The following is a 13706-nucleotide window of genomic DNA, read 5'->3' as shown; positions in this document are numbered from 1 at the left end:
CCAGGCTCTTTATCACCAGAGAGTAACTGACTCCACTGTCAGAAATCCTATCAGCTTTTTGCTGTGGCTGGTTAAATCCCGTGTAATAAATTGGGATGAATGCAAGTATTGAACTCCAGTCAACAAACAGAGGTAGGGAAAGATAACATAAACTATTGAATTTGTAAAAAACAGGCATTTCAAGTTTTCAACAGCCTTGAAAGAGACTCCAACCGATGAATTCCAGAGCAAAGAGATTCATGTGACAATTGAATCTCAAGGATCTTTACGTGATACTTAGTAGTTTCTTTTATTCAGGAGTATAGTTTTCTCACCTAGATTCTAAAAGAAAAAAACAATGAATTTAACAATATTGTTAAGAGCAAATAGGAAGCTTTATTGCACATGCACGTGATCACATGCTATTACATTAATTTTTGGCATTTAATACTATAAAATACTTTATAATCACATTTTCTTTCAAATTAGTGTTCTTGAAACTATAAATATGAAAAAGATTTAATTTCTGTCATTGTATATATATTATTTTTATACACGGAGGAATGAATCATCAAATGAAACACACGAGAGCAGAAAAACTAGATTTTCACTTGATACTTCTATGTATGTTCATTTTTTAACTCTTTCAATTGCTTTCTTTTTTCTTTCTGACAGCATTTTAATTTACTCTCCCCTCTCCCTCTTGTCACTGATTTTAAAGTTTTTCTTGTGTTTTTAGTTTCTATTTTGAATCTATTGATTCTCTCCTGTGTATCACTGTCTATTCCCTTTTTTAAAAATGTAATAGCATTCTTCAAGATCACACGAATGATATATATATCTCAAGTTCTTTTGACCCTCAGGTCAATAGAAAATGAAACTTTGATGCTCTTCATTTGCCTCCTTTCTATTCTTGCCACTCTGCCTCTCCCCTAGGTAAATTTTTACTTCTTGAGCATTCAGAATCTTTCCTAGACTGGGTAGCACAAAGGGAAATATATCTTGATGAATGCTCCTCCTGAACTCTCACATAGGATCCTAGAAGATTTCAGATACCCCCACACATCCTCGTGCGTGTGTGTGCGTGTGTGTTAAAGAGAGAGAGAACAAGCGCCCTTGCCCCTGCTTCCACAGTCCTTGAAGGTTGTTAAGTAAAACATCACATTATAATCTTCACATTAAATATGCAGCATGTAATACTTTTTAAGAAGTAAAATGAAGAGACCTGATTAAAATTCCATTGTAAAATACAACTTAAAATAACATGTCACTGTTTATAATAAAGCTTTACCAAAGTATTTTGAAACCCTGAAAATAAATCCTGTGTAAAATGCTTCTGTGATTTGTATCAAGGTTGCTCCACTTCAGGGTCACAAGCATCCAAACCAATCTGCCTCTTGATTATGATGATTGGGTGGGAAGGGACAGCAGTCACAGTCAAACATTTAACAACCAATTCAGTAACATCAATTAATACATAAATCAGTACTGTATGTAAATCAAAAATTAAGAATGTATTACTTTTTATTTTCTTAAATTAATGGGTTATCTATAATCCAATCTAAGACTACAGACCAAGTAACATAAATTATACCAAAAATCACTCATATCATTCTAATAATTTCTAAGCAATTTATTGATTTCTACAAATTATATTGGTGTGCTTTTTCTTTTGCCATGGATGATACCAGCTAAATTATGTCCTTGTCAGAGACATAATTTAATATAGGGAACTCTCTCAACTTTCTTTAAAGACTTACCCATCAGATTTAGTCACTGGGTGACATGAGGTCTCAATAAGTTTGTAATTTCTATTAACATCAGTTATATTGTCCTCCTGCTGAATTATCTATTGGGCTTTCCTGAATAAAAAGTAATTGCACTCAATTTTTATCAGCCTTTAAATAGTATGTGTATTTTTGAATGTTTACTATCTTTATTATTAACTAAATCATGAAAATTCTTGTATAAGTATCCCATTTAGTTAGTTTATAGAACTTTGGGAACATCATTAGGCCAAATTCGTTTGGCAGCATAAATCAAAGAATATTTTACTGAATTTTTTAGTTTTGTCATATAAATTTTATTTTCCAACAATTTATTAGAAAACCTATTCTTGCTGGGTGCAGTGGCTCACACCTATAATCCCAGCACTCTGGGAGGCCGAGGCAGGTGGATCACCTGAGGTCAGGAGTTCAAGACCAGCTTGGCCAATAAGGTGAAATCCCATCTCTAACAAAAATACAAAAATTAGTCCAGGGTGGTTGTGGACACATATACGCCCTTCTACTCGGGAGACTGAGGCACAAGGATGGCCTGAAGCTGGGAGGCAGAGGTTGCAGTGAGCAGAGATCGTGCCACTGCACTCCAGCCTGGGTGAGAGTGAGACTCTGTCTCAAAAAAGAAAAAGAATTATTTTTTTTTTTTTTTTTTTTTTTTTTTTTGAGACGGAGTTTCGCTTTTGTTACCCAGGCTGGAGTGCAATGGCGCGATCTTGGCTCACCGCAACCTCCGCCTCCTAGGTTCAGGCAATTCTCCTGCCTCAGCCTCCTGAGTAGCTGGGATTACAGGCACGCGCCACCATGCCCAGTTAATTTTTTGTATTTTAGTAGAGACGGGGTTTCACCATGTTGACCAGGTTGGTCTCGATCTCTCGACCTTGTGATCCACCGGCCTCGGCCTCCCAAAGTGCTGGGATTACAGGCTTGAGCCACCGCGCCCGGCAAAGAATTATTTTTAAAAATATAGTTTGTCTTTACTAATTTTTGTTTCAAATAGTCTATATAATCTATATATTTCAGTTAATACATAGTCATTTAAAATAGAATATATATGTTTCAAATATATATTTACAGAATACATGAAATTTTTTTTGTCTATACTATTTTTCATCAGTTTTTAAACTATCTCCAGTTTAGCAAGGGAAATTCTTTTCTTCTAAAGCTGAAAAAGGATTTGCATTTCTGTTAGAGTGTCATCTCTGAAAATCCTTTCTTTTTTGGAAAAAGTTTATTATCAAAATGTTAAATTTCACAATTTATATGCAAGTGAGTATGTAGGACTTGATATAATTTACAAAATGCCTTTTTAGCTGTAACATCACACACTTTCTTTGAAGCCCAAATATTCTTCCATTATTTTAATTTTTAGCTTGTTCTCTTGCTTTGCATCTCTCTGTCTTTCCATCTTTCAAAGACTTGAAAAGATTTCAAGTCTTTACTTGATAACACATTATAGTTTCAGTCAGAAATATTTGAATGCAGTAACTTTTAGTGCCAAAACTTTTAAAAAACAGACATCTATCTAGTTTTGCCTGAAACTCCTGGTTTACTTTTTCACTATTAGTGCACTGGCTTTACTTGTCTAAAAAGTTAAATTTTCACATATACAAATTTCATGGAGATTTTCTTTCTTGAGTGTTCATATGTATTACTACATTACTAATGTAGTATTAAAGGTGTTTTTCCTCCTAATTTACTGAGATTTTAAAAAATTAACTGCTTTAAAATTCTGGATTTTTACATCTTAGGAAAATTGTGAAAATGTTTGTATATGAAAGAGTTCAAGTTTTATTAATAATATTTTTTAATTTTATTAAGTTGACTTTTAAGTTTTCCAAGAAGTTGTTTTACAAAAAGTGGTATCATAAAACTGATTTGCAATGACATTCCTAGGTCAGAATTATATTAGGTAAGTTCCATGATATTTTTCTTTTCTAAAATGCTTTATTATTTTAAATAAGAAATAATTTAAAATTCTGATTTTTTTCTAAATATTTTATTTACTTTATGGGCACTTTATTAATATTATCTGATAAGGTATTTTTTAAGTTATTTACTTCAATTGATGTCATTCATTGAAAATTTTTATTATTAGGAATACTTATTTCATGAGACTACTTGCATAACATTCTTTAATATTTTCACGATTCATGATTGCAAATAATCTTTAACATAATAGGTAAATGCCATTATGAAAAATGAATATCGTAATTTTAATTTTCTATTACACCAATCTGTAGCATTGTTTGAATCCAACATTTGCCTAGCAAGAAAAAATAATCTACCAATATTGAAAATCAAGTTGATTTTCATTCAAGTAATTTAACTTATTTATTGTATATTGAATTTACTTTTTAAAATGATTTGGTATTATTTAGATATTGTACATATTAAAAGATGCTCCAGACTAGCTGAGTTTGGCACAGTGTCATTAGCTAATTTAGGGCTAGGATCCTAAATGATAAAATTTTCATTTTGTAGTCAGATTCAAAAAATTCATACTCATGATAACTGAAACTAATGCTTTCAAAATTTGGTTAAACTTTTGTCTCTTTTTCAGTGTTTTCAGTAATTTACTATAAACTTCTGGACTATAGTTATCAAATAACAATGCAATCAGAACAATCAGCACTTACTAATAAGTCAAATAAATTGAGCATCAAATGATTTAGTGCAAATACATAAATCATAAGTAATAATAAACTGTTCATTCTCCTAAAACACTGACTGTTTCAAATCTATACACTGTCTGACTTGGGTCCAACAAAACACTAATTTTGAAAAATAGTTCTCAGATGTTGCCACAGTAAGAATTCCATTCATCACATATCCTACAAAGTACATCCTTTATCAGGTATCCATGATTAACTTGTAATTAGTTAATATTATAATTTGTATAACTAAGCTTTTCAGTTCTTGGACTTCAGCATTATGTATTTGCCAACAGTTGTGGCTTTATTATAATTATATTTCAATATTTTAACAATTGGCCAACCACATTGCTACATACTGACGAAACACAATCATGGAGTTGGGGAATGTGCAATGTTGCTAGATGGGAGTAAGGAGCAACAGTCTGGCTTTTGAGTGGAAAGCGATTTTATTTCTGAGACATTCTAAAATTGTCATTGGGCTGTAGATTTGATTGCTGTGAAGGCAGCACAAACACTCTTCATATGCTTCCATGCTTAGCAGTGCCTCGTTAGGGAATCTTGTGTTATAACAATAGAAAGAATGGCAATATCTACATAAGGAAATCAGGAAGCTGTGAAAGGCACCTTCCACCCCCATCTCACTTCACTTACTCTTAAGGAATGGTATAAGACTCAAAGTTTTCATTTCCCAGAATTTAATAAATCATGTCTTCCACATATGCCTTTGTTAAACAGGAATGCTCTTTAAAAGACTACGAAGATCGACTTCTGGATTGCAATTTTACTATTAACATATCTAGCATTATACAATGAATTTACCTCTTAGAAATAGAAAGCTTAGCAATTTGTTCTAAAATAGTGTTCACAACCAGGGCCATGCATAGAGAAATCAAGTGTAGAGTTTTTTTAAAAAAAAAAATACACACATGCCCCATTCCCCAAAATAGATCCACTGAATGAGAATCTCAGTTGAGAGAGTGAAAAAAACAAGAACACAATGTTTCAAAGTCTATAGGAATTTCTGATTTCCATCCATGAGGAAAAAAACAAAACAAAACAGCATTCTAATGGGATGTAAAGAAATATGTGTTATAATAAAAGTTAATGATAGGAAAGGAAATTTGAATAGTAACCTTGTTTGTATACCACAAAACAATATTATCTTTGCTTTTACTATAATTATGCTTCCTTTCCTCAGAAAATATCCAGTCTACTGAGTTGTGTTCCTACCTGCAAATGCACCAGCTTTTTTGTTCCTATGATTTAGCCAAAAAAGATAAGCAGCAAATAAATGGAAAGATCCTTGTTCATCCTGTTAAATCCACATGTTCTTACCGCTATAAATACTTGCAAGTTTGTATCCTGAACATTCATATTTAAATTAGTAGGTCTAAGGTGGGGCTCCAGAAGTTCTATCTCCAGAAGTTTCCAGGTGATGCTTACGCTGCTGATTAAGGGACCCCAGTTTCAGAACCATTGCTTTACTCTCTAGTTATACTCTTGGATGGATTTACACTTAAGCTGCCAGAATAAAATGCTTTATTCCACCTTTTAAGGAGGAGTCATGATAAAAATTTGTGCAATGATTAAATGGTTGTATGCGTATGAATTAATTTAAACTTACACCTATAACGACCTTATTGCTAGGTCTTAGAAGAAGATTTACACTTTTCCCCACCCACTCCAGCCCCTAAATAATTACACTTTTCCCCAAGCTGCAGATTGCCTTTGTCGATACATCAGTCAACAATTACACAGGACTTTATAGAATACAGTGGAGGAAATGAACAAAAAAAAGAAGTAGCATCAAAACAAAAATCATAGACATGAATGGAAATTCATTAATTTAGCTCAACGCCCTGAAGAATAAAAAATAAATATAAATAAAAAATATAAATAAATAAAATAAATATAAATATAAATAAATATAAAAATAAATAAAAAAATAAATATAAATAAAAAATATAAATAAATAAAAAATAAATAAATAACAATAAAAATATTGTTCTCTCAGTCGAACAATAGAGACTCATCCAAATTAATGCCAAATATACTTCCTGTGGAGTAGGGAAGTGTATTATAGTCACGGCCACATATGGCTTAGGGAGTATAATCAACATGTGCTAGAGATGTGGAGTTTCACTGGTTCCTAAATTCATGTGGGAAGAAGCATAGCCAGACACAAAATACTTGTTTCTCATGTCTGACATGCAGACTTCAGTGGGTAAATTTGTTCATTAGAAGTCTGTAAATTAAAGACATATATTATTTGATGTTCTCAATATTTTATTTATTATTTTTATTTCGTTTATTTATTTATTCATTTTGGTGGAGTCCTGCTCTGTCATCCAGGCTGGAGTGCAATGACATGATCTTGGCTCACTGCAACCTCCGCCTCCCAGGTTCAAACAATTCTCCTGCCTCAGCCTCCTGAGTAGCTGGGATTATAGGCACCTGCCACCACACCCAACTAATTTTTGTGTATTTAGTAGAGACATGATTTCACTATGTTGGCCGTGCTGGTCTCGAGCTCCTGACCTCAAGTCCCGCCCAAAGTGCTGGGACTACCGGTGTGACTACAGGTGTGACTACAGTGCCTGGCCTGTTCTCAATGTTTTAAATAGATCATTTCTCTAAATTATTTTCCTCAATGAAAAACTCCATTGCCACTAAAATCTTACTTAATTCATGGGAAATATTACTTGATTTATATTAAATTCTTCAACAGAGTAGATTTCTTTTACAAGAATTTCTACTTTCTGAAATTTCACTGACTTTACCAGTTGATTCTCTTGAAATGTACCTGCAATAGTTTTAGGTGGCTATAGAGCCTGTGGCTCTCCCTTTTTTCCAAGTAGACACCAGTTGGAAATTGCCTTGTTAAATAATCAGCCCTTGTGGCAGTCCACTTATAAAGCTGCTATAGCTTTTAACACAGCGGATTATAAAATCCCCTCAATTATACAGGCATTTTACATCTGCTAGTTTACACAGCTCCCCCAAATTACCATCCATTTTCATGGAAAGGAGGCCTGAATAATTTTATTTTTTTCCATGCAGAATTGGAGTCTTGCATTTCCCACCCCAATGTGGTGTCACATTGCCCTATGGTCAGGGGCGGAGCAGCTTACTCTGCAATCAGCCCTGACCATCACTTGTACACGGGAAAATGTATGTCAGCCACATTATTGCTCAGGACTGGAATAAATGAGGCTGTTCCAGTGCTTAACTCTCTCTCTTCTCTTTCTGCTTCCTTCTAGCCCAGGAACAGCAGCATTTGATACACACCAACCAGGCTGAAAGTCACACAGCTATTGGCAAAGGAGTAGCTGAGCAGCAGCAGCAGCAAGACTGTGGTGACCCAGGTCATAGATTGTAATTACTATAATCTCTAACTCTATTATTGTCAATACTATTTATTACAACTTCCAGACAAGAAATCTCTTAGTTGTCAAATGATTGATGGTGACACATTAACATACTTCTCAGTCTTTTTCTGCTGGTGCTTGATGTTGGGAGAAATTGTGGATGAGCTATAATAGGTTCCCAGACTGAAAAGACCACATATAATTATTGAAGCTCTGTGTGCAAACACAGGAGTGAAAATGCTATGATACTAGGTTGTAAAGAAATCACAGCTTTCCAAAATAAGACCAAACTTTTTTTTCCAAAGAGTGTCATTATGGAAGACCCTTGACATGGAAGGAGCAACTTGTTCTTTTAAGGGAGCTAAGAAGGCTCTCTTTCATTCATTGATTACTTAACGGGTACTGATCCCTAGGAAATGGAATTATGACTAAGAATCAACAAGAACCTCCTGCTGATCCAAAGTTGGCATGTCATATATTTTCTCATCTTTCTAATCATCGTTTGCTATTTCTTTTAGGCTAAACTTTAGCTCTTAGAAACATAAGGTTGGTTGCTGCCAAAAACATCTACTTACTGTGTTTGGCATAGATATAGTCGTACAAAACAAGGCACTCAATCAAGAAATGTGACTTAAAGGGCTGTCTTTAAGAATGCAGCTGAATATCCCCTAACAATTCTATTGTAATTTTTTAAGGGATTGAAATTCAGTATCTTTGTAAAAGACCATAAAATTCTTGAATTACTGTCATGCATATGTAAAGGGATAGAGAATATTATTCCTATATAAAGTGATTCAAACTAAATTATGAGTTTCTTAATCTTTGGTTAATGAATACTGAGTCAACAAGAAAATACTCAGAACATAGCTACAACTACATACACATATATAGCTGCATATTTTTAATGCTGAGGTACTGAATTTGGAAGCAGGAGATGAACCATCAGCTCTGTAATTGCGAGAGTTACTTTTTCTGTCCCTTTGTTTATTTTTGAGAGTGTAACAGGAAAAAAATAATTTTTTTAAAACACTGAAAATTCTGGGAAAAAAAACATTTTAGAAATCTAAGCTATTATAATACTCTTTACAAATTTCTACACTTAGTCTTAACATTCAAGTAGCCATTTTCTAAATGAATAGTCTATATTTTCAAATATATTAGTGAAAACATAGTTTATTTGAATTACCTTATTTGCGTGCCACCATGCCTGGCAATTTTTTTTTTTTTTTCGGTAGAGACAAGGTTTATCCATGTTGCCCAGGCTAGTCTTGAACTTCTGGGCCAAACCAATTCACCTGCCTCAGCCTCCCAAAGTCCTGGGACTACAGACATGAGCCACTGTGCCCAGGCTCTAAACACTTTTTTGCACCCATTAACCATCCCCACCTCACTCCCATCAGCCATTATCCTTCCCACCCTCTAATAACCATCTTTCTACTCTGTATCTCCTTGAGTTCAATTGTTTTGATGTTTAGATCCCACAAATAAGTGAGAAAATGCAATGTTTGTCATTATTTGCCTGACTTATTTCCCTTAGCTTAATGATCTCCAGTTCCACCCATGTTGTTGCTTTCTTTTTTATGCCTGAATAATACTTCATTGTGCATATATGCCACATTTTCTTTATCCATTTATCTGTCGCTGGTCATGTATGTTTCTTCCATATCTTGGCTATTGTGAATAGTGCTGCATATATACATGGGAGGGCAGATAAAACTCTTGGATATACTGATTTTCTTTCTTTTGTGCATATACCTATTAGTGGGATTGCTAGATCATATGGTAGCTCTAGTTTTAGTTTTTTTGAGGAACCTCCAAACTGTTCTGCATAGAGGTTGCATTAATTTACATTCCTACCAACAGTGTATGAGGTTCACTTTTCTCCATATCCTCAACAGCATTTGTTATTGCCTGTCTTTTGGATATAAGCCATATTAACTGGGGTGACAGACGACTGCATAATAGTTTTGGTTTGAGTTTCTCTGATGATCAGTGATGTTAAGCACCTTTTTATATGCCTGTTAGCCATTTGTATGTCTTCTTTTGAAAAATGTCTGTTCAAATCTTTTGCCCATTTTTGATTGGATTATCAGATTTTTATAAGCTTCTTTGACTTTTTATATATTTTGATTATTAATCCCTTGTCAGATGGATGGTTTGCAAAGATTTTCTCCCAATCTGTGGGTTGTATCTTGACTTTGTTGGTTGTATCCTTTGCTATGCAGAAACATTTTAACTTGATAGGATTCCATTTGTCTATTTTTCTGCTTTGAGTTCCTGTGGTTGTGGGGTATTACTCAAGAAAACTTTGCCCAGACTAATGTCCTAGAGACTTTTCCCAATGTTTGTTTGTAGTCATTTTGAGGTGTTAGATTTCAATAGATAATCCTTTTTTATTTGATTTTTGTGCCTGGCAAGAGATATAGGTCTAGAGTCATTCTTCTGCATATGGACATCCAATTTCCCCAGCACCATTTATTAAAGAGACTGTCTTTTCCCCAGTGTATGGTCTTGGCACCTTTGTTGAAAATGAGTTCACTGTAGGTATGTGGATTAGTTTCTGAGTTCTCTATTCTGTTCCATTGGTCTATATGTCTGTTTTTATGCCAGGACCATGCTGTTTTGGTTACTATAGCTCTATATTGCAATTTGAAGTTAGATAGAATGATTCCTCCAGTTGTTGCTTTATGTTCTTTTTGCTTAAGTAAGCTTTGGTTATTTTGGGTCTTTTGTCATTCCATATAAATTTTAGGGTTTTTTTTGTACTTCATTTCTATGAAGAATGTCATTAGGGTTTTGATAAGCATTGAATCTGTAGGTTGCTTTTAATAGTATGGACATTTTAACAATATTTATTCTTCCAATCCATGAATATGGCATATCTTCAATTTCTTTCATTAGTGTTTCATAGTATTCATTATAGTGACCTTCCACTTCTTTGGTTAAGAAGTTTCACTTCTTTGGTTAATTGAATTCTTAGGTATTTAACTTTATGTGTGGCTATTGTAAATGAGATTACTTTTTTTGGTTTGTTTCTTTCTCAGGTTATTCACTGTTGGTATATAAAAATGCTACTGAGTTTTATATGTTGGTTTTGTATCCTGCAATTTTACTGAATTTGTTTATCCATTCCAATAGTTTTCTTTGTGTGGAATTTTAAGGTTTTTCCTACTATAAGGACATATCATCTGCAAACAAGGATAATTTGACTTCTTCCTTTCTAATTTGAATGCCCTTTATTTCTTTGTCTTGTCTGATTGCTCTAGCTAGAGCTTCTAGTGCTTTGTTAAAAAGGAGTGGTAAAAGTGGGCATCCTTGTTGTGCTCCAGATTGTAGAAGAAAGGGTTTTTGTTTTATGATCCTAACTATGGGTCACAATGTATTTTTAATGATCTCAGTTTTCTCTTGTATATGCAGAAGTGATGCAAAAAATGACTGACCAGATGAACTACCAGGCAATGAAACTGACTCTTCTGCAGAAGAAAATTGACAATATTTCTTTGACTGTGAATGATGTAAGGAACATTTACTCCTCCCTAGAAGAAAAAGTCAGTGAAGATAAAGGCAGAGAATTTCAATCTTTCCTAAAAGGTAAAAATAAAATAAAACAAATTATTCATTCAGTTAACACAGGAAGAAAATGATTCATTTTTTCTTTTCTTATATCACTTTGGGATCTTTGCTTTGGTTTGGGTGGTATGGAAATCTAAGACAGATATTTTTAGAAGGAGATATAAAATCACTAAACTTCTAAAATAATTTGAAATATCTACATTTAGTAAATATACTCAAGTCTTTGAATATTCCATTTGGTTGATAAACACAATGTATCTAATTAGTGCCTAACTTGTATTTATTTATAGTTAAAGTGAGTCATATTAATTTATTTCCATTGTGTTATCCACTTCAAGAATAAAGACGTGGTTAGGGGACCAAGACAGCTAGATGCATGGTTGTCTCAATACTATTGCCAGAGACATTGAGGAGAAATCTGAAGGGCATTATTATCCCCCAAATTGTCTAGGTTATGGTGTACAATCAATGAAATATATCCTAAAACATTCCAGTTATTATTACTATTAAAGAATAATAATTTATATATATGAATAGGCTTTGTCTGAATTTTGTGCTCTTAAAACAGTGGACTTAAAAGCAAGCTATGTTTGTTTCTGGAGGCCCTACAGGATAATCTGTTTCCTGCTAATCCAAGTTGTTGGCAGAATTCATTTTCTTGCAGCTGTAGGACTGAGGCCCTGTTTTCTTACCGTCAGTAAACTGAGGTCCATTCCTAGCTTCTAGAAGCCACTGCATTTCTTGACTCATCATCATCTTTCATCTTTAAAGCCAGCAACATTGTGTTGAGTTCTCCCTTCATCTTTCTGATCATGTAACTCGATTGGACCCACTTGAATATAATCAGAAAAATCTCCCAATCTCAAGGTGCTTAACTTTAATCACATTTGCCAAGTCCCTTTTGCCATGTAACGTAGCATATTCACAGGTACAGGGAATTAGCATACGGATACCTTGGGGGAAAGGGATGTGTATTATTCTGCCTACCACGGAGATTTATGCATAATGAGTAATTGCTATGATAGTGTTATACACAGGATACAATGGGACTACCTGAGACTTGAGACAAATCTAATCTAAGGGGACCAGGGAAAGTGTCTAGAAAGGGAAACCATCTCAATTGATGTTAACCAGGTAAAAGAGTTTCAGGTAGGGCAAGGATGTTCTAGGCATGCGGTTTGGTTTCTGGGGGTGTCCCAGTTGGATTTATTGTGTGAAACTTGTCTGTTTGCAAGTTTCAGGATTACTGGATTTCTTTTCCTTTGCTTTAGTCATTAAAAATAACACAATGTACAACCCAATTTTTATCATTCACCAGTTATTTTTCTGTATTGTGGTTCTCAGATTAAAAAAGATAAATAGGTGGATATTTAATATAACATCTTCCAGTACAGATACTTACATAGCCCAACAACAATTATGATTTTTTTAATCATATAAATAATCGCTGCTACTTAGCCACTAAAAGAAAGACCCTGTCCTACATATCTGGTATGGCCCAAACTTACCAATGCTAAGCATGAGAAGGAAACATTTCTCCCCTGTGAAGTGATAGCAAGAGAAAGAAGTCAAATAGAAACAGTATGTAATTGACTATAACCATCTGAATGAGATTTGTTTAGCAAGATTTGGTTCTCATGACCTCAGAGAATTAGCCTGTCAACTGTTTTTTGTGACCTACCAACCTACTACAAAGAATCTGGCACTGACATAGGAGAAAAATCATACACTCACAGCAACAGCAGCAATAATGAAACTCCCTTCTCAATAAGAGAATTAATTGTGTACTGAGCACAGTCATTAATTATAAAAACCAGAAGGCTTGTAGTTAATGAATATTCTTACAGGAAACAAAAACCAAACCCACCCCCAAGGTGCTGTGCTTGCCTAGCAAAAGCACAGCTTCCTCCCTTGTTTATTTCACTTCTAAGGTGAAAAACACTTCTTAATCTGCCAGTAGCCATAGAAACTGTTGAGAATCAAATGTCTCAACTCCTTAAGAGGAGGTAGATAGCTTAAGAGGTACCTAAATGTTATTAAAAGGCCATACATTCCCAGTCACAGAAGGGGCATGCCAAGGTATCTGATATCAAATATATCTGTTAAGTCACCGAATATAATATACTTTTTAAAAAGTGGAAACATATCGTCGCAGGAAACAAAATCAAGCAGAATAAAATGATGTGCCCACTCAGATATTGACATAAAGCACTTTGACATGTTCTTGCAAAATCAGATTCTTGCACAGATGCTTGTTTAGTAACAAATTGTAGAAGCATTATCTGAAAAGCTTCTTATTCCAAAACAACATTTTTAAGCTAATAATCTGTTTAATACCTTTTCAGACATTG

General features: G+C 34.0%; 1 protein-coding gene across 1 annotated transcript in view; it reads left to right on the top strand.

Annotated features, from left to right (window-relative positions):
* The window catches only part of MMRN1 (multimerin 1), a 59012-nt gene that overhangs the window by 20122 nt on the left and 25184 nt on the right, over positions 1–13706 (top strand). The window contains exons 4-5 of the mRNA XM_008992973.5: positions 7675–7779; positions 11200–11373. Coding sequence (XP_008991221.2) covers positions 7675–7779; positions 11200–11373 — 279 coding nt within the window. The remainder of the gene's footprint in view (positions 1–7674; positions 7780–11199; positions 11374–13706) is intronic.

Source organism: Callithrix jacchus, chromosome 3, assembly GCF_049354715.1.
Source record: "Callithrix jacchus isolate 240 chromosome 3, calJac240_pri, whole genome shotgun sequence".
Taxonomy (NCBI): Eukaryota; Metazoa; Chordata; class Mammalia; order Primates; family Cebidae; genus Callithrix; species Callithrix jacchus.
This window is presented reverse-complemented; position numbering and strand designations above follow the sequence as displayed.